Here is a 23,007-nt window from a genome sequence, read left to right on the forward strand (position 1 = left end):
TTAAAAGGAAAATATTTTGAATTTTATTTTTCACGTTATTATCAAGTACACAATTACAATAATTGTCACACATCCCTATATGGTTCTATGTATTTTGTTTTTTTCTTTTGTCTTTTTTACAAAGTGTACAGAGGGAAGGACATATACAATATTTAACAGGGTATTTTCTACAGAACAATAATTTATATTATGTCCTTGTAAAAATCTGTACCTTTTTAAACATTAAACTGAAACATCCATTTCATAGCATTTGCTAAGCAAATTATTTAAGAATTAAAACTAACCTGTAACTAATGTCAGTACATTAACAATAACTATAATTTCCTTTTCTCTTTATACAGACAAATACATTTTACAAAATCCACTTGACCAAACCCTTAATTATTAAAAAAAAAAAGTTTCAACATTGTGCTTTAAAAAAAAAAAAAAAAAAAGTGTATGATTCCAGGCTACGTAAGAGAAAGAAAATGCGTAAAATTGTGTTCTTTGTCTTTCAGCTTATTTAAAAAAATAAAGTTCAAAATGGCTAAAATCCTCAGCACTACTATGGGAATTTATGCAGATTTTGTACACTTTCCAGGTTTCCAGTTAGAAAATGCTTGAACATAAGAGAGGAAACAAAAGTAGTCACAGGCAGGTATTTTGCAAGAAGCAAGTGGGAATCTCTGCTGGGTTTTACTGCATCTGGTTTGGCATCAGCAGGCAACGGACACTACGGCCATGTAGGAAATCCACTGGCTTCAGCGGGGATTTCAAGGAAGGCACAATGCAGCACAGCCAGGAATTACGCACTAAAGGGTCATGGCCCGCTAGTAGCAATATTACACAAGAGCACACCCCGCAAGTTTGGGGGCACTGCAAGCAGGCAAAGAAAGAAAAAACCATCCTACAACACAGGCAATGGCATTGGACTCTCCTGAACCGCACACTACAGACAAGAATTCCAGCTTACAGTGAGACAGGAGGGATAAGCAGCAGGGGCAGGGCTCACTAACAAGACAAAATACGAAAGGCCTAGAAGATGCACATCCACAAAGGAAACCTTTGTCCTTCCATCACCCCAGACTTGAAACCAACACTAAAATTCCTGTTTGATTTCAACTGGAAGTTCACCTGCCTAGAAACAGGAATTAACACTGGCCCAGTCTCTGAAGCCTTTCCATTAGTGAATTGTTGGTTATAAATCTATCCTAATCTGGCAGGCAGAAGGGACTGAATTCTGCAATCCACCATCAAACAGTGGCTGGGGTAGGAATTTGAGCAAAGGAAGCAGGGAAAGGTCCTAAAATCTGGCTTGTAATTAAAGTGGTTTGGGTTTTTTGCTCCAAGGTTGTTGTTAAAGTACGTGACTTTGTGCTTGGCACATTTACACTGCAATTAGCAAATGATACGGAGCTACTTTATAATAGTCTTCAGGTGGCAAAATTGCATCTAATAATTGTAATATTCTCCCAGCTGCTTATAAACAGATTAAAAGAACTGGGTTAATTCTGGATACTGTACTAATTAATAAACAGCAGCTGAACACTGCTACTAATGGCTCAGGAAAAACATTTAGTAACAGAATTGCATCTATCATAAGTTACTTCTCTTATTAAGGATATCTATGTTACAACGTCTCTACTCCTTATGAATTCATCTGCTCTGCTCCATTCCCTTCTTAAGCTCTCACTGTAAATATCTGGTTTCCAAATTTGAGGCACCTCTTGGTCTTAAATTTTATTCTAAAACAACTAACAATAAAAATGTGATTTGAACCACAAACTGCTCTTTCAAAGAAATACCAACATACATAAAAGCATAAAGTTTGAGGTACGTTTACCAGCACATACAGACAGTTGTGATCTATTGTTAACTCTGCAAATGGAACAAGAGTATTTTAAGTTTCCAACATTTAAGACAGGAGTAAAGCGGAAAAAACCCAACTCTTTTGTAACACACAAAACCCTTCAAAGACAAAGAAGCACAGAACAATAAATGTAATATTTGCGCATACTTTTAAATTTGCCCAGGAAAGATAAAAACCGCTCCAAACCACTTTTTAAAGTATTTTTATCTCTGAAACCAGAATGAAAACACGAAGTGAGACTTGTAACTCCTCAACCAGAAAATAGTTAACCTGCCACGAAGACTGTATAGTTAAAACAGGACAATCAGGTGGGCCCTAGTGACTTTAATGTCAACATGACAATTCCCCATTTTATACACACCTCTGACAATTTTATCAAGAGAAATTTCTTATTTTTAAAATTCACGACAAAACTGCATTAACATGGACACTGTGAGTATCAACGAGGTCAGTAAGATAAATATACTTAAATAAACTATTACGGTTGAAAAATTCAGTAAGAGACAGGGTTTACTTTATTAAATGCAACTTTATTGTTGCCATCTTTTCTTCATTTATTAAACAAACTGAATAGAATTCCGAACACGCTATTGAACAAAAGGTATAAAAGTCAACTACAAGCAATAATCCTATTTTTATACAGCAACAAATCAAATGCACAGTATTTTTTTTGTATTTTTTTTTTTTTTGTGTGTGTGTGATCGCAGGTGATTGGCTTTAAAATAAGCTAACTGCCTGAAAGGCAAATTTCCTTTATAATTCCAGCCATAAGTCTGTGAAAGAGACTTTAAGGCAGCCCAACATCTTTATGATGTCGCATAATGTGCTGGTTCTTCTCTGAAGGCCTTCGGAAACCTTTCTTGCAATACTCACACCGGTGAGGGTAGTCTTTTGTGTGAATGGAAATCACGTGCCGTTTGAAGCCTGAGGCGTCTGTAGTGCTATACTCACAGTACTCGCACTGATAAACTTTCCTGCCACTGTGTGTTTTCATGTGTTTTTTCAGCTCATTTTGTTGCCTAAAGCCCTTTCTACATCTCTTGCACCTGAATGGAAGATCCTTTGTGTGAACTGAGAGTATGTGGCGGCTCAGAATGAACGGATCTGCAATTTTAAAGTCACAATGTCTGCATTGGTGCAATTTTTTACCTTTGTGAGCCGCCACGTGTTTTTTCAGTTCCGAAGGCCTGTGAAAGCCTTTATCACACATATCACACTTATGAGGATAGTCTTTTGTGTGGACTGAAATAATGTGTCGTTTCAGATCACTCGAGTTTGAGCTCTTATGGTCACAATGCAAACACTGATGTGTTTTACTTTCTTGATGCATAAGTGTATGCTGCTGTAGCTCTTTGGTATCTGAAAAAGTCTGGAAACAAATATCACACTTCAACGGCGTTTCCTTACTGTGTTTAGTCTTTACGTGGGTTTTCAAGTTGGAAGAGTCGGCAGATCGGTATTCACAATACTGGCACTGGTAGGGCTTCTCACCAGTGTGGATCCGCATGTGCTTCTTGAGCTCCGACGGATGGCGAAACCCTTTGCCACACTCCACGCAAATGTGAGGAAAGTTCTTGCTGTGGACAGCCAAAAGGTGGTGACTCAGTAACCCTTGTTCCGCTGTCTCATAATCGCAGAATTTGCACTTGTGCATTTTATTAACTCCTTTGTCCCTGTGCACCATCTTGTGAGTAAATAAAGTTCCTGCATGAGAGAAGGTTTTCCCACACTCATCGCATTCAATAAGCTTTTCTGTTTTGTTGGTCAGCTTATGACTCTCCAAGTGGTTATGTAAACTTATTTTTTTATTCGTAGTGTAATCACAGTCTGTGCATCTGTATTTCTTCTTAGTAAGAAGGTGCTCTGGGTGGTTTTTCATGTGCCTTTTCAAGAAACCTCTGGACTTAAATTTCTTTCCACAAATCATGCAGGGGTAGACTGTCAATGGATGACCATCAGGGCCAATGATTATTGCTGAAAAACAACCAAAAAACCCTTTATCAATATTATACAACAATACTACAGTTCAATAAATGTCAGAAGTTAACAAGAAGAGGATTGTTGAGAAAGATGGGATACACACATTTTACCATACAATAAACAAGCTTGTTAGTTAGTTAGGCAGAAGAAACTGAGGGAATTACTACTTTCACTCATTTTTATTACTAAGAGAAAGGAAACACTGTTTTTTGATGGAGACAACCAAAGATGTTCTTCACCTCAAATAATTTTATTTTGAAGAATTCTGACTCAGTTGACACATTAAATACATGCAGAAACCAATGGCTGGTACAAAGAACAGCAGCCAACTTGTTAAACTGAGTATCATCTAGTAAGCAAAGCACACAACCTTCTCTTGACTCTACAAATCTGTAGATAAAGTTTAATCTGGCAATTTAATCACCTACCACTGACTACAATTCAGATGTCCCCAAACTAACACCTCCTTCTTACACCATCTGTCACAGCTACAATCTGAAGAGCTACCAAACAGGAATAAATAAGAACATGTTTCACATACAGAAACCTCAAAGCTTTTGAAATAATTTGCAATCATCTATCACCCCGATTTGTTTACCCTATATTTGCCTATGCATGTTAAAAAAGCTGTCTAGTCCAAAAACATTTTATAAGGAGAACTGACTAGCTGGAAATAGAAAAGGCCAACTTCAATTTGCACATTTTACTAACTCAAGCTAAACAAAACAGAACAGAACTCCTACAATTAAGTCACAATTTGGAAAGGAACTTTTAGTATTATTTAAGGCAAGGCTACTGAAGAAAAAAGTTTTTTTTCAACTTTATCAAACCAAATAAATATTCTGACCGTAACACAGTAACAGCAGAAACCAAATTATGCCATAGAACACTTCTGTTCTTACAGGTGAAAGGAAAAAGATAGGCACAAACATCAAGCCAATTTTATTTCACCATTAAAACAGGAAAGGGTATAGAAATTACAATACTGAACATTAGTATAGAATGTTCAAACTTTCCAGTAGCTACTGAGCTGATATAATGAAATGCTTTGTTTTATATATTTCCAATAAAGACAAAAAGGGCTTTTTAAAGGTAATATTACAGAACACCATCTATCTAACATCACCTTTTAAAAAGTTAAACATTAGAACAGGTGTGGCAAGTTAAGTATATAACTTTTTAACCTTTTGCTATGATACTTTTACCTATGTCAGAGATGGCTTCCTTTAAAACATCTGCCACAATCCAAATCACCCATGTATTTAAAATTTTTAAAATAAAATATGCACTCATTTATAAAGAAGAAGTGCTGTCAAACAAATAATTTCCCAAATCCCTCTTTTTACAGGACACTCCAAATGCATCTGTTTATGGGCAAGTGCCTGTATGAATGAGAGCCTGGCACCACATACTCACCTGTCTGATACTGTCTGGACTCAGGTCTCCTCTTCTTCTTTGGTTTTTGCTTGGCCAGTCTCCCCAATCCAGATGACTCATCTATGTGCAAAAGAGCACTTGCAGTCCCATTCCGACTTTCGATGCCATCGTTATTATTACCTACCAAGGTAAGTTAAAAAGTTACCTACCAACACTGCAGGTAATTTGAGCACAAATTCTACGATGGTAGCAACAGAAATGATAAACTATTATCTGGACATTTAATCAAAATGTAATCATGTACAGCATAAGCTGCAAAATGTCTCACCATTAACTTAGGAATTATGTTTGGTACTATAAGCATTAGCTTTGTTAACCTAATTTTACAGGTGTACATAATGTACAGGAATTAATCACTTTTCATTACTCAGAGAATTCTCCTTCAAATGCAGCATTTTTTGAATCTCTTTGGTTGCTAATTATACCCAAAATGTTTAACATTAGTAAATAATACCACGTAACAGTATTTACTGTGCCTGATTTTTGTCTCAGTCCTGAAATACATTTGTGTGTGAGCTCTCATTCACTTTTGTATGTCTGAATTCATCTGACTCAAGTTTTGTCACACACCAAGTTTCTGAACTGGAGCTGCAATCAAAGAATCCTTCTGAACAGCCTATAAGGTGGCAAACAAAGTACACTACTTACTATTTATACACCTGATGCTTTAGCACTTACAAATTCTTTATACTGGGAACAAAGAGCATGTTCAGTGTTGTGTAACAGAAAGAAGGAAGCCTCACAGAGCTTTGTGTTTAATACACAAATGGTATCACTGTATGTAAAGCAAACATGAAAATTACAAATACATTCAAGAAGGTATTTATAGGCAATCAATTTAACATTGGTGCTTTAAGAGCATAAGTGAACTTTCAGTAATAAATTTTGTGGTCAAGTATTTATTTGAATCAATAAAAGCCAACATTTCCTAGTGAAAACAAAGCACACAAATAAGACAGGAAGACTCAAGTGGAAGAAAGTGCAAGATCCTCAGTAGCTGTTCCTTTCGTTGAGTGCTGAGAATTAATATTTGTGATTAATGTAACGAGACTCAGAGCCAGGCACATGTGCAGAGCCTGAAGATTCTCATCTATATGCTACCTCAAGTGTTCCTCTGCCATTTTCAGGCCTCCATGCTTAATTTCTCCCTGTCCCCACCATCTCTCACTCTGCATGCTAGGTTGACTACTGCCGACAATTAAACCACTCCACAGTTTTCCACATTCTTAAATTCTCCTTTCAATTCCATCTCACTGTTTTTAATACATTCTTCTCAATTTTCTCCCCCTCCATCAAAATCACTGAATGTTTAGTATTCAACTTGTTTCAAGTTCACTCGATTTCAGTTTCAATGCCCGCCCAGACTGGCATATGTCATTTCCTTCTCACTCAAACTGGGCTTACAAGTATATGGCCTAAGATAAGGCTTTGGGTGCACTACCAGCCATCCCTTAAGTAACTTTTAAACACACACTGCTTGGTGAAAACTCGCCTGTCCTGGCTTATGTCCAAGATTCCAGCCCCCACTGTATTCCCAGCACAATTGTCTGCTGGCATCATCACCACAATTCATATCATGCAAATATCTAAGTTTTGTCCTCTACTCTACTATTTCCTTTGATTTGTTTAGAAGGAGAAAGGGGGAACAAAAAACCATTTTTTTCAGATGAAATTCTGGTCTGAAGCTTACAAAAGTTTGGGAAATCAATTTGTGCACCAGTTGGTGTCCACATACCAATGATCAAGAAAAATGGTTCTGCATGCTGGAAATACTCTCAAGGTTCTGCTATGTATTTAAAATCTCCCTCCAACTTCTTTTCATTAATCAATTAATTACTGATTAATCAATAATTTTTATAATGAAATCACGTATTTATATGATCTTTCTAGAAAGCATTTAAATTGAGCTAGAGCTCAGTGCTGCTTTTCACTGCTACACTGAATCTTACCTATACCCATTTGCCTTCTTTTTTTGCCTCTCTCCCTAATAAAAATATTCAGTTCTACTCCCAAGCCAGCTCTCACTGTATCCTAAAATTCTGAGATATACTTGAGATTCAATTTTTTAGCTGGAAGCTCATGTATTTTCCCTTTCGCATCATGAAAGTATGAAAGAAAATGCCTGTTAGATAGGAGCAAGAAGAAGCCTGCCTTACAACTTCCCTCTTCCTTTCTTTTTAAGGCTCATTATGCTAAGAAACCATTGTTAAGCTAAAGCTCTATAAACAAACACAAAAGCACAAATAGTCTGGACAACCCTCCAAAAACCAATCCCTGGCACTTTGCTGCAGTGTTACCAAGAATAATTATTCTGAATGTTGCTTACCATAAGCTGCTGCCCAAGCTATGGGCATGAAAGTTTTAATTTCGGTGTCATCGATTTGCTGTTCATGGGCGGCTGCGGCATCCTCCTCTCCTACAATCACTTCCATATAAACCTCATCAGCTATTTCTGCAACATCTAAGAGAAAAAGAAGTTTAAAAGAAAAAAAAATAGGAATGCTGCACTGCTGAAAGTGAAAATCCCTGTTCCCAAAGGAAAGCCACCTACTTACTTAAGTCTTCGTCTTCATGCTGAGAATCGTTTACAGTCATGTAAACCATTTTCTCCCTTGGAATACGAATACTGCTATTTTGATCCAGCAATCCAACTGCGTGGTCATTCTCTGGCTCGCTCTCCACAATGTCTACTGTTCCCCCTAATTAGGAAGACCAGAGCAAAATATTTTATATACATGTGACCAACATCTACACTAAACCACAAAAAACTGCAAGTTTGTCAAGTCTTTAGTATCAGACTCACAGGTCTTTACAGACCACTTGAGAGAAACCACAGCCTCATGCAAAATTTCAAGTGACAGGTTGGAGCAGTCTCAAACAAGTGTATTTTACCTAAATCGTCTTCTCCAGGATCTGCTTTGAATATATAGACCTTGATGACTTCTGGACAAATGCCATCCACTTTACAAGAGCCACTTTCTGACTCTGCTTCCATGGTAATTTCAGCAGAACCTTCGTGTTCTATCTTACCAGCATCATCCACTACAAAAACAAGTTATTACAATTACCCAGTCATATGCAGACAGACATATATGAAAGACTTTATTAATTTATGACTCAAATTTGGAAGCAGTTTAAAATTAAAAAAGTTTGATAAAGAACCTACCCTTTAATATTTTTTTTCATATCCTTGAAAACAATGACAACACAAAAATAAATTCAAGCTGTTATCTTCTAGTTAAGGTGGAAGTGCAAGAATGCTGCAGTGACAGAACTAGAAGCATGAGCACCTCACCAGGCAACCCTAATAAGGAAACTGTGATCTGCAGCAAGATGATGGTAGGAAGAAAGTACACATCAGTACTTTACTCTGTGGCATAATTTCACTTATTCTCAGTTTTAATTGCTTTCTCCTTCACAACTAATAAGCTACTAATTGTTCTTTTCAAAAGCATTATCTGTTGCTCAACCCTGTCTGATGCAAGTGGTACTACTGCTGGCTGTCAGACCTGGTTCCCTGCAAAGTGCTGGTAGTGATGCTTTTCCAGCTGCCAGGAGAGGAAACCTGAACAGCAACTCCAGGAAGAAACTCTTCCACTTTCCTCCTGCCATCCACAGCTGGGGGATGGAGCACAGCACCCCAATGCTCCCTTGCCACTGCAGCGCTGGGAACCTGTCCCTGGTGCCCTTCCTGACAGAGCCCTGCAGAGCATTCCTGCTGCTGCCCCAAACTGCACTCCCAAACTTTCCTCTACCACCTCCAGAAGGGCACCCACACCACGCTCCAGCCTGAACTGCTGAAACTTGCCCAGAATCCCACATACACATGGCTGACAGCCAGCTTTACGAGGAACACACTTGGATTTTTGAGGCATACTGTACACAGGCACCTCCCCCACATCTTACTTTACTAAGAACAGGTTTTCAAGAAAAAAATAGTAAGAATGCATTCACAAAAATCAAATCCAGTGTCTCAAGACCTTTGAAGAATCTTCCAATTTTCAGAAGCCCTGGATGTTTCTTCGGTGTTGAGATTATTTAAGAATTCTTAACGTGACAGAATACTTTTGTAATTTGTGACTTTACTGTCACTCACTAAGAGTCACACATGACTTCAGTTCATGACAGAAAGACACGGGATTTATACTAAGAAGTCTAAGAACTGTCCTATAAATGTTGAAGAATTTTTAACTACCATGCCTAGCACATACCAAATACTTCACCAAGTATGCTTACTTTACTAGCACTCATTGAACTACCCTCGTAAATAAATCATAGCTTTACTACTCAGTAACTGCATTCTTAAATTTAAATACATACTTTAAAAAAAAGCTCAACACGTTATTACTATTATTTTCCTGCTATTAAGTCAATAAATTAGCCTTTGAATTAGATAAACTATCACATGTTCTGTCTCACGTATCAAACACAACTGTATTTAAGTACAATTTCTCAATCGAGCATCATTACGCACAAAAAATATGAATAACATTAAATTATAAAGCACTAACAAATTTGTCTGTCTCTCTCCTTACCAAAAGAACAGAAAAAAAAACATTAAATACTTGAATGCCATGATCATGATCAGTGGCCACTGTACAGACTGTTTCAAGCAGTAGGATGTTTAAAAAACTACTTTGTGTCATGGGACAACATAACATCTGTAGCTGAACCCCAGAGTATTTAGAAGTAAAAAGCTTAAGCTGTTCTTTTGAATCATATTAGCAATGTAGCTCCACAGTGTATATATTCAGTTACCAACAGACTTTTGTGACTTTGTCATAACCATGACATACCAAATGTCATTGGAACTCTGACAAAAAAGAAAACTTGCTTTTGTTCCTACACTACATTTATGTAGCAGTTCTCCCATAACTTGGCTGTTTCCAGCGTCAGGCACATGTACTTGGAAGGCTTTCAAATCAGTGTAGACTGACTTTACACCTCTGAAGCCAAAAGGGAAGTCTGCCACCAAGATCAACTGATGGCTGGAACATACCCACAAGGAAGGAAAATCATGGTTGAATCAAGCAGAGAGAAAACAAACCTATGTGCATGATGTGAAATGGGCCCATTTCTTTTAACCAAACAAGAGTTTCTTACTTCCATTTATACATGGAAGTATCCATTGATAACTTTCACACAGCAGATGACTTCTAGGTCTTAAAAACATGCTCTATTCATGCTTTGAAATAAGTTCTCCAAGATTCTAAGTATTACTTTATCCAACATAATAAAAAACCAGTTATACAATTTAGAGTTTGCTTATCCCTGAATTCCCTTTATATTCAGCAATGTTTTAAAAATATAACAACTGGTTCAAATACTTTTTAACAGATTCATTAAATTGTAAGGAAATTGATGAGTAGAAGGTATGAAGTCAACTTTTCTCATCCAAAAGGAAAAACATTAACTCTTAACAGCTGGCAGTACTTTAAAAACTGAAGTCCTTCATGGGCTTGAAAAGCAGTAATATTTGCAGTATAGTAACAAATGGATAAAAGATGAAAAATAGGATGGAAAGAAAAAGATAGGAAAAAAGGTAAAGATCAAAGGAAGATACAAACAAGGTGAAAGAGAATGGGTATCTATTACAGAAAGTACCATTTCCAAGGTTATTTGTCCTATGGCTACACAAGCATTTATTTATACTGATTCACTGACAGCATTTTATGAAATTTTCTTTCTGTTTAACATTTGCCCAAAGTTTCTGCATTCTCCATGTATGTGTCTTACAATCAGAGAAAACAATATTCAGAAATACTTGACTGATGAGTTTCAAGTTGGAACTCTGATGATATTAATTTTTCATTTGAATCCATAGCTCATCGAGGGGTCCCACAAATAACCATCCATGGCTGATATTCTTTCATATTGTTCCTCTTGGACATTAACAAAAGAAAAAAAAAAACAAAAAAAACCCCAACCAGTCAAAAGAAAGTACTTAAAAATAAAGTTCAGGCTAGCATTACTCCAGAGGTGTCATACCTTGTGCCTCCATTTTATCAGATATGAACTGGACAAAGTAAAGTAAAAACTTTAAATGTCTGATTTTTTTCCCCCCTATACTAGCTTTCATTCAGTAAACAAGTGGATACAGACTAAATTTCAAGAGTTGCATGTGCTTCTCCAATGTTGCAATAATTGCTTCCACATAAAGATAATGCTAGAATTGTTATTAAAAGCACAAACAGATGAGAAAGGTGTAACACAGTATGAAAGCCACAGCATATTTAAAACCTGTCTAGTTAGCACTTAAAAGGAAATCAACGAAAAGAGACCAACAGGTAAAAAAAGCAACAAGAAATAAAGAATAAAGTCAAGAAATAAAAGATACAGACAACAAAAGATTCTATGTGATCTATCACAATGACAGCATTAGTTTCCTAGAAAATACTAAACTTAATTTTAAAAATAATATAATAAACTAGTAACAAACAAAGAACAATTATCTCCAGTATTTCTACCCTTCTATTAAAGCATGTCCAATGGCATTTTTGTGACAGAAACAAGCTCCTATGCATGGATAATAAACTCCACATTTAAAACCTTGTTGAGGCCATTTTCCCCACACAGAAGGATAAATGTCAGGCCAAGATCCTGATTTGCTTCAATAGAACATCTCTTGTTCAACCATGATACACACACTTTCCCCAAGAAGCTGCTTTTAGTTTTTTATATCAATATTTGAGGGATAGGCAGATAAAGACTTTGTACCCTTACAGTGGTTTATTTGTAATTTAAAAATGCAAATATAACTGCCTTTATTTTTAATGGATTCCGTAACTTTTTAAACTTATTCTTTCCTATCATTTCACCTCTATGTGGGATAAATGAGGAATATTAAAGGACCGTAAAAAATAAAATTCACTTAAGCACAGAGACACCTTCCATCTTTTTCAAGTACCCACTGCTTATTGCTAAAAAAACACACCAAAACAGTGTAAGGAAAAGTCTATCTACACCAGTTAAACAGATCTTAAAAATGTGTCAATGGAGCAATTAGACAAGAACCATCTCTTTTGTCAGCCTTCACGTTCCCAAATGGTTCTCTTGTGTATCATGGGACACTTGTCTGCTTACAAAAGAAACAACCCTATTTACGAAATCTTAATGAAAAAGGGCATTACTAACTATTCTCTCTAAAACAGATTAAAAGCATTCTGTTTTCCCCTGGCTTTGATCTGTTGTGACAGAAACATCTACTTCACTCAACAGCAGACCTAGTCCACAGAAGAAGCTATTTTTATCATACTTATTTCTTGAATGGCAAAGCAGATTTCCTAACCTGTGAGAGAAGAGCAATATGCTCTATTTGCATTTTAATCCTTTGCCTTTACACGTGAGTATATCCTATGCATCAAAAGGTCCCTCCAGGGCAGTAATCTAGTAGAGGTGCAATTCCTGAGCTCCCAACTGGGATCTAACCCTTGTCCTTCTTGTCCTCTGCTCCTAGCACACAAAACAGACTAAGCTCTGAGACATCACTCAGCCCAAGTTAACTCTTATTTTCATCACCTCTCAGGGCAACCTCCTGAACAGCCAGAGCTGCAACAACTGTTGATGCCACTCCAGTGGTCAGACAGAGGCATGACGGTAAGTTCTACCTCTGAGAAAGAAAAATGTGATTTCCTGCATCTTTAGCAACCTCCAGGGAAAAAGAGAGGTATTTATGCTAAAAAAGCAATTGAAAGCATTTTGCTTTCTTGACTCGAAGTCTACTGAAAGGCCCTAAGGAAAAGCATGAACCCTATGGTTTGGTTCATCAGATCCATTGCTTTCAACTTAAACATCCAACAAGGATGAAAAAAGATTGATTTTCATAGGCTTAGGTGAAACCTTTCTCTCTGTGTGAGTTACCCTGGGTTCAGACTCCTGTAATGAAAAGTGTTAATTCAGATTAAAAAAACCAGAGACATGTCTAACTTGGAGAAAAGCAAGGGGATGGAGGAATGGACGGATATAACACAGCTTCCATATTTGCAAATATTTAAATTCTTAAAGCTGAACTTTAAGCCTCGTGAGGCTGCCCTTCACTCTTTCCAGACTCTTGTCAAACTTTTTTGCCTCTCTATTTTTACTGCAGTTAAGAGTGTATCAGGATACAACTTTTCATCTCATAAAATCAGTTCACATCAGAGGATGTGCCTATCTTTGCCAAACAGAATGAAATCAGGCAAAAACCCATTCAATTTCCATCTTATGCCAGGTGCAGGGCACTGCTTTCCTTGGTTAGTAAAAGCATGATAGTTTTTTTTGTTTTGACAAACACCAGCTAATCTCACCTCCACTGTTTCACTTATGAAGAAATGGTTTTCCAAGCTACCAAATAATTAGTACCAGTGTGGGTCACAGAACAATTTGTACTTTTCAGACCTAACTCATGAACTGGCTTGTTATGGAACATGCAAAAGGGAAAGGGAAAAAAAAATGGAAAAAAAATTAAAAAATAAAAATCAAACCTCCTTTCATCTTTTTCAAGCCACTAACTGGTAGGTTTGCATTCTTAGTTGAATTAATATGTGATTCTGCTCTGCTGCAAGTGCCTGAAATCTACCATGGAACAAAAATGAATCTTGAGGGCAAAGACAAAGTATCCAAGAAAAGAAATTAAGTACATCAAAAAGTAACTAGTGATATAAAGCTGTGCCAAGAAACATTACCTTGAAAATGAATATAGAAAAAGCATATTAATGCCAAAGCTAAATTAAATCTAACTGGGATAAGAAATATTAAAAATACTGAGTTTGTTGAAGCAAAGTCACAGAATGAAACCCACAGGAACTGTACTCTTTGAAAAGACAAATCAGCCTGAGACCAAGAAAGAAGGTTGAAACACAACATTAAAAAAAATGTACACACAGATTAGTCATTTCAAATCACATATTTTTCAGGAAAAAGCCAAGAAAATTATCTTAAGAAAATATATGTATACTCAGCTTATTAGGAACAAAGATGGAAATGCTTAAAGAGAGCCATAGGAAAAAGCAAAAAGATTTTGCCAATAGCTTTCAATGGAGAAAACAGATGGAGAAACCTACAACAGAAAGAACACAAAGCGTCATCCCGTTTTTCAAGTGCCTATCTAAAAGAAGACAGGCAAAGGCATTCTGAAGAACACAGTCTAGCTCCCAGATCTGGGAAGCAGCAACATTTGGCTACGGTAATGGCAGACAAGATTACATTCCAACATCTGCCCCTGCAGTTCAGGGAGGTTTGCCAGAATCAAACACAAATTTACAAGTTGGGATGAAAAACCCAAAACTGGATTGGCTTTATGTTACTACCTTTTGAAAACTAAGTTCAACTGAAAAACTGAGACAGGCATCAGATCAATGAACACACACACTGCTGATGCAAACAAAAAAAATAATGAAAAATTAATTCAAATTGTATTTTTCATACAACAAAGACTGTTTAGCAGGACAATCTCTATTTGATGGAAAAGCACCAGGCTCTGCCTTCACAACCAGAAGAACTTGTTATGCAAGCTTTAAACACAGTAGGTGGTAGTAGGGACTTCCCTTTAAAATGAACTGTAGAACATTAAACACAAATAGAACGCGTATTTTGTAGCGTAACGATTATTTTAAATGCTGGATTACTTAAGGGTCTGAACCTAAACAAAGTACATTGCAAGAGAAATTTAATAATAAATGAAGTATGAAACTGCAGAAATACGTGACTGAAAATGGAGACTATCCCAGCACAACGAAATTTCTGTGCTTCCTGCCAGTCACCACCTGTTGACAACTGACTGATAAATCTAAGAAGCCTTCCCAGCTAGATAGGGATCATCCAAAATGGCCTCTACCAAGACATTCTGTCTTTGTTCAGTCACTGCCAGTGATGAACAGGACACACATCCACCCACTCCTCTCTGTGCACTTAAAAAGGCATGGTTTGCAAGGTGCTCCATGGCAGCAGCCCCAGAGGCCCTGCTCTACTGCAGGAGGAAAACCTGCACAGGAGGGGTTAGCAGAGACAGGAGCAACAGTGCCTGGAAGAGCTACAGTCAGGGATATGGAAGAGGGAAGGATCACCACCAGAATCAGGCCTCAATTATCCATGGACAGATTATCCAGTTTGCTGTATAACTATGCGGCAGGTTCAGAAGCATTTGAGCTGCTTTCATCTAATCTAACTTGGGTCCAGAATCAGAAAGTTTTATCTGTACCAAACTAGACAGACAAGAGTGCATTTACCAGTTTGGATCAATACAATTTCAGAACAGCTCCCCTGACCTATTTCACCTCAGTACAATCCTGCAGTTTAATTTACAATATTTTGTGTGATCCATATTTTGCATTATCCCATTTCATTGTTTTCCCAGATAATAGAGAATTAACTGTACCTCATATAAACTCAAAACATGGCTGCAACAAGGTTACTCAAGGAACTCAAGAGATGATAAATTAAGAAATGCAGTGATCCTAGGTAAGGAGAAGCAACATTAAAATTTGTAAGTACAGAATATAAAATTAAAACAAGTTATTATACATTTCAAAAATGTGTCCAAAAGTAAAGAAGGGGGAAAAATGAAAAAAAAAAAAAAAAAAAAAAGAAAAAAGATAACTGAAGCACAGCACGAAGTACACCTCATCAATGGAATTATTTAACACCACACAAAACTGAAGTGCCTGAAATAGCAATTAAACAAAACAGCCTAACAAGGCTTTTCTATTTCTACAAGAAATAAACGTTCAGCATGACACTGTCATGTTCATAGGTGCTGCACTGAGTAATCATTATAATATGTAACATACTTAGAGTAAACTCTAGTTCACACAAATTGATATCCTCAGTAGAAAAAGGATTGATGATATGCTCATTTTTCTCCACCCTCTATTTAAGCCTTTTGAAATATGATTCAAATGGATTGTGCCACTGTTCCTAAGGGAGATTAAGACATTCACTTCTCAGTTATGAGCAGCAATCGCTACTCTTTTTGTTAGCTGCATACCTCTGTCCTTTGCTTAATCAAGAGAAGAAAACACACCCTAACAGCAAAGAAAACCATATTGCTGTCTATATCCAACAATAAATGGAGTGCAAGAGGTGGGGGCTTAGCAAAAAAACAAGACAAGGATTGGATTTTCAGAAACCATGGTTTTTTACTCTTTCTTTTCCACGAAATATTTTTGTTTCTTTAATGTGTTGGTAGTCATTTTAGTAACCTGCACACAAAGCATTTTTAAACATTGTCACATTAATTTTCTTTCAGTTCTTATTAAGTATATGGCATTTGGTTTACTGGAATTCTTACTCTTGTTCATACACCATAAATTGCTACAGAAATAACTTATAATCAGATGTGCATTTGCCTGTACTTCTCTCCATTAGCTTCACCACAACTTTTAGCTGGTACAAGCTCCTAAAAATCCCTCTTTGTGAGTACATTTGTGAGATCTGCATTTCAATAAAAAAATAGAGAAACTCTGCTTTGGGTATTGTCTTAATCCCTCCCTCATATATTTCAAGCCCGTATCATAAGAAGTTTGATGGCTTTACCCAAACACTTACAGGATATCATAAGGTAATCATCACAGTTGCCCTTCTCATCTTGATGTTCCACAGGGATTCCATTGGCATCGATCACTGCCTCTGATGCACAGTCTGCCACCAAGACTTCCTCAGAAACAACATCTGTTCCCAGAGTATCAGTGACAATATCTGCTTCTTCAATGTTATCGTGAACTACATGTTCTACGTGTCCAACTTCAGGTACATGCATTGACTCAGTTGTCAGTACATGTTCTGGTATGGACATTGTCTCTGCTGTTATGTCAGAAGCTAAAACATCATCCGGGACAGTGCAATGAGCCAAAGAAACCTCTTCGGCTACGTCTGTGTCCAGCACTTGTTCAGGAATAATGACTGTTTCAGACACATCTGGCTCGTCCATGATATCTGGGCACTGAACATCCTCGATAACAACATCCTCAATGACATCCTGGATTACTACTGAGTCTGGATCATCAGGAACAAAATTATGCACAGTTATATCTGAGTCGACTACATCTGAAACAAATACTGTTTCCTGTACTTCCACAACAATCTGATCTCCATCCATATGTGTTGCATCAGCTCCTGAAAAACACAATTAAAATAGCACTTAAATTGTAAAACTGTCTCGCATGAGGTGGTTAATAATTGAAATTACTTGTTTCACTTCAACTTTTACACTATGCTGCACTTTAGTAGAACTGACATAACAGCATGTGAACTATTAAGATAGGTAGATAAAGCAAGGCCTCAGTAGATGCTAACATAACTAAGATGAACAAGATTTTCTCTCTCAGGAAAGATTTGCAATTTTTAGACTCTCCCCCAATACCCAAACAACTACTACTTGACTGAAAGAACAGTAGCTCATTCATATTGCTCTGAGTAATAAAAACAACCCAAACTCAAAAGCAACTACTCTAGACAAAAGCACTGATGCAGCACAGACAATAGTCAATTGCATCTAATGTGAACACTTATCTACATATTATCTCCTTACAGACCTGTTGGATCAAAAAATGCATTTGGCTCATGTGGCTGCAATTCAAGCCCATCTTCATCCATGGCCTTTAACTCTCATCAGTCACAGTGTCTGTAGAAGATAAAGAAGAAAAGTTATTTCACTTGTATTAGGTGAAGAAAGTTGCCTCTGTCTATGCACAGAAAAGTTGAAATTTTGGGTGCATGGAAGTTAACACACAGCACCTCATGACTATAAGATTAATCAGATTTCAATCAGGGTTCCCTCAGTCTGGGATCCCAGCAATACTACTCCGGATGACCAAACATCCACTGTCTGTACTAGAGTGCAAGGTCCAACACTCTGGGTCCATTTCTCAAAACCCTAAGGCTTTACAAACACAGAAGCAGCTCATAAAGGAATGTGAAAATAAGACTTATCATCTTAAAAAAAAAAAAAAAAAAGAAGACAAAGCCTAGGCATATTCCTACTCAAGGAACACAAGTCCATATTTGATGGGGAGGAATATAGAACTGTCAAATTATTAAGGCTCAATATGATAAGTTAAACCTAGAGAGCTCGTTATCTCAAATGCACACCAGTTCTGATGTCCTCATGTTCATTCTTGGACAGTCAGGAAGTGTTCACTCTTATGTCACTTCAGGAACTCTAATCATCAACATAAACAGCTTCCAGAGCATAACATCAAATGTTTGCAAACCTAGATATGTAAATATTTTCAAAACTCTTGCCCTAAGACAAAGTACCGTAAGTATCACAAGTTAGTTCTCAAAAATCACCAAATGTCATGTTATACCAAAATTTTTGAACAGCACATCAACATTTCAATGCATAATGTCTTAGGATTTCGATCTTCTTAATGAAAGAACCAAACAAGACCACCAAGTTAAAATACTTGCAAAAATGTGAAACTGCAATCTGAATTCTGCTGCTTACATATGTGCATTACAGTTAGGATCAGGCAAACCTAGTTAGGGAAAATGCAGTCTAACATAAACTTGTACTACTCCCTTACACTTAAGTCCAACTACTTTCCTACACGCAGAATGAGCAAGAGGCAACAGACTGTTTGTTGCTTCATGTTTCTGCTTGTATTACTGTGGAAGTGGAAGATGTTATTTTTCTTCCTCCAAACATTTCTCACAGTCACAGGAAGAAAGCTCCCCATTTCCATGATACTTTCACAAAAGACAGACAAAACATCAAGATTCTACCCAAGGTTTCCATAAGAATCATAACCTTTCCAAATTACATCAACTAACATTTACATTCATTGAGTCTTTATCAGGGAAACAGCTATACAAAAGTAAAAATTAACTAGTCCAAAACACAAATCTAAACCCATAATCTAGAACAAGCATTTTCTAAATCTGCCTCACTTTTTAGCTTAAAATTTCTCAAGTCTTCACCTCTGGAACTCTCCCTTGGGGTGTTGTCCAGCCTCCAGAGCAGTCACTCAGGCCTTGTCTTTTATAGAAATTGAGGGAGAATTACAGCCAGACATTGAACTGGAAGAAAAATAGTGGAACACTAATAATTGTCCAATGTGTTCTGTATTTGTGTGATGCTCAGCTGGAAGGCATCTGTATTTTAAAGACAGCTGTGCTAACAAGTCATTGTGTTATCCAACTCGACATAAATCACCTCCCAATTATTCTGACTATCAAGCACTTACACCAGAAGAGCCCACTATTAAGAGAAATAGTCCTTCACCCAATGCTTTTTTTCAGAACCAAGAACAGAAGAAGAGTGTTTCTCAGCCTTAGATGCAAGAAATAGCTTGACTGATGGCAATCAATTTCTGCCATGCCACAGAAACAAGAGTGACAAAATACCATACAGTAATTCTAGTAAGTATTATTCATACCCAAAATGCTTTCCTTCCACATGTTCAACCAGTCCACTACCAATGTCCTTCCTATTCATCTTGTCATATTTTCTGTGTTGTCTTCACTGTTTCATTTCTTGTCTTCTGTTGCTTCTTTTCCAGTTTTTTGTGTGCCTACACCAATAGTATGTTCATTACCTCACCTGCTCATTTCATCCCTCCAGCTTCAAACTACAGTACACTCCCATCATTCACACAAACCTCAGCTACTCATCAATTTGTAGCAAAGATTGTATCAGCAATTAGGAGTGGGGTTTTTGGTAGGCAAAGGGGTACTAAAGGTTGGAAGAAATAAAACTGCTTCTCTCCTCAGACAACACACCCATAAGAAGATGGAACTCTCTGTCCATCTCTCTGGGAAAAGTTCAGATGCCCTTTGTGCCTGTGCTTTTAAGGGCTGTATTATCACACACATCAGCCTGCGATCTGCTGTGACCTGACCAGCCTGAAGTATCAGTTCACCACCAGCTACTGGAAGAACTGGCATTCGCTTTTCCCTGCTTCCTGCTTTCATCACCCACCTGACCATTACTCCACCACAAATTCCCACTTCTTATGATTCATGCCTGTACTTTCTCTATCCTATCCACTCCCTAAATTCCTCATTTCACTAAGTGAGGCACTCTTTCACTGTCCTTTTGTCTATCCTCTTCACCCATGAGATGCAGAGGTCTCCATCACTACTTTCCAGCTTCCTGTAAGTGCTTGCTGACACCATCTCTTCCCTGTTATTCTTGCTGTTACCTGGATTCCAGGGAACAGATGCTAAACCCAAAATGTCCCTGTGGTGTTTAGAGGGTGCAGTTTCACAGCAGTGATAGCCCAGCACACCTTCCACCTGCACACTGCATAACTCTAGCCTCTTCACTGGTCAGATCTTCTCACCTACACTGTCAAAATGTGCTCAAAACAAAGGCGCAGGCTCCAACAAACCAAAGACACTTCCTGCACACATGGGCTTTCAAGTCTGTGTCTTAAAAAGGCATCCAACATTTGCTTTGGTGCTTGTTCCAGGGTAGAAAGAAACCGCAATGCTTTCAGTCAATGAATCTCTTGTTAAATAATGTTTCTTATAACGTGCTTTAGCATACAGACCTCGGCAACACATCAGTGCACACCAATTCTTACACCTGTGCAGGATCATAAAGAGTTTAAAAGTGCTCCACAAGGGCACAGACCCCACATCCACAGAAATCTGCAGCAAGAAAAAGGCCAAAAGAGGATGCAGGCACTTTAAACTGGAATTAATGGAACTATCTGAAATAATAAAAGTGTCCAAATCAGAATCTGCAGTCTAAAGAGGTATAAAGTAATTTGTCTATGGCTGAGGTAAAAAAATACAAAAATATTCCCAAAATCACTTCAGGGTTTGAGCATTCTAACAAGGAGATGAGAAAACACTGTTTCTTCCTGCTTGCTCTTCTGAGCAGAGGGTGAGCACAGGGACACAAGACACAGCCACACAAAGGAAGGAACACCACAGGGTTCTCTACCTGTAGCAGCAGCTCCGTGACACAAGAAATACCAGAGCTGTTCCTTGCAAGCACCACAGAGAACATCTTCAATTCCTTGGCAAGCACCCCAAGCTCTGTGGTACCATAAAGGCTAGGAAGCAATTCCAGCAGTTCACTATCCTGCAAGAATTCAAGAAGGACAGAAACTCCTCTCATCCTTCCAAAACATTCTAGCTGACACTTACCACAGGACCTGGCATCAAAGCAAACAGAATCAATTATTCAGTTCCAGCTTGGGAACCCAAAATCTGAAAGGAAAGCAGGTGCCCAGCCATGTCCCTACACTTAGTCCTTCTCTTCTGGCTCTTTGTTCAAATCTCAGGAATTCTAGTAACACTCCTACCACTGTGACAAAAAAACCTGAGGCACCCAGAATCAGTTTTATAACCTCTGAATAGAACTAAACAACTACAACCTTTTACTTGGCTTGGGTCCATGCCAGCTTACTCAAGGTAACATTTTCAAGTGGAAGGACAGATGGAAAATTACATACTAATGGAAGAAATGGAATTACTATATTAGCAATAACCTTCCAAAATGAAAATGATCATGCGAACAATCAGTCAAGAGAAACAATGCAGACAGTACACCAGTCCTGCCACATTACAGGCCCTTGACTCAACAGACCTAGAAAGGCAATGAAGATGAAATAAAAAGAAACACTTTAAAAATAGAGTTCCTTAAAAGAGATTTAATATTCCACAGAAACTGTTTCTCTGCTCTCACCAAAAAATAAATTTAAAAAAAAAATTTAAAAAAAGGGAAATGGGGAAAAAGAAAAGGGAAAGAAAAGGGGAAACCTCAGAAAATCCATGCCTGTGAAAAAGATATATATAGGCATAGTCATTTGCCTACTCGGAATTTGCAGTAAGGCCATAAACCAAGTATTCAGGCATTGAAACTCTTACAAATCAAGGCGTAAAACGGCAAAATTCCCCATGTGCAAGTCTGGCCCCTACCCACGCTGGGATGACTTAGTGTACAGCCACAACCATGTTCCCGTCGTGCCTTGCTACATCCCATTAAAAATTGCGGCACGCCTGGCGTGTCCCAATTGGGTCAGAGCCCCGAGCCACCGAGGCTTCGCGGTGCTCCTGAGGCAGCTCTGGGCTCAGTCCACGCCACTGCTGCAGTGTCACAACTCGCCTGACGTGACCCACTTGTGGGGAACGCAAGGCACATACACACACACGCTGCTTTCAGTCGCACGCACGCGAAAGGCAAAAAAAAAAATAAATAAATAAAATCACACTCCTATAGGATTTAATTCCGGCCTTGAAAATAACCCCCGTTATTACTAGGTGCAGAAACAGAAGAATAAAAACGATGTTACAAATGTAACAACGTGATCATTCAGCTGCTAATTTCTTGACGCATCTCCGCCACTTTTGGCAGGAGAATCAGTGCTGCCGCTTTCATTCCAATTCTACAAAAAAAAAAAAACCCTCAAGTCATTCCCCTCTTTGTTGTAGTTCACTGGTAGGGTATTTGCAGAAACCGGTTAAAGAAAAGGGTTTTCTCCAGATTTCACTGGGATGTTGTGCGCCAGACGACAGTAATTCCAAAGGAAATAAGCTGATTCTTAACGAAACCTAAATTGGGAAAATGACCGATCCCAGGCGCACCTTTAAACCAGCACCAAGGGGGCCCCAAGGGGATTAGGGGGCTGCTTACAGGGCGAGTGGGCGAAGGCGGCTGCGGGAGAGCTCCCGGCGCTGCCGAGCCCGCGCCGCCCGAATCCCCGGCCGGAGGAGAAGAAGGAGATGGCGGGGCAGGAGAGGACCCGGCCGGCAGTCCCGGCGCGATCGCGCAGGGAGCCACCGCGGGCCGGAACGCGCCTCGCTCCGCTGCG

At 38.2% G+C, this 23,007-nt stretch overlaps 1 protein-coding gene across 2 annotated transcripts; it reads right to left on the reverse strand.

Moving 5' to 3' along the window:
• Positions 1–22,848, reverse strand: ZFX (zinc finger protein X-linked). 2 transcript variants are annotated; one of them, XM_015638420.3, is made up of 8 exons: positions 22,830–22,848; positions 17,776–17,864; positions 16,790–17,356; positions 8,159–8,308; positions 7,822–7,965; positions 7,593–7,727; positions 5,246–5,386; positions 1–3,823 (listed from the first exon to the last, which is right to left on the reverse strand). In XM_015638420.3, exons 2-8 carry the CDS (start codon positions 17,834–17,836, stop codon positions 2,637–2,639), a joined length of 2,385 nt encoding a protein of 794 aa, XP_015493906.1. In that variant the 5' UTR covers positions 17,837–17,864; positions 22,830–22,848; the 3' UTR covers positions 1–2,636. The 2 variants fall into 2 exon arrangements, with proteins under 2 accessions (XP_015493906.1, XP_033368114.1); XM_033512223.1 differs by lacking the exons at positions 17,776–17,864; positions 22,830–22,848 and adding an exon at positions 15,621–15,699 and having other exon boundaries at positions 16,790–16,901.
• Positions 22,849–23,007: the final 159 nt, after the last annotated feature.

This window comes from Parus major, chromosome 1 (genome assembly GCF_001522545.3).
Source record: "Parus major isolate Abel chromosome 1, Parus_major1.1, whole genome shotgun sequence".
NCBI lineage: Eukaryota > Metazoa > Chordata > Aves > Passeriformes > Paridae > Parus > Parus major.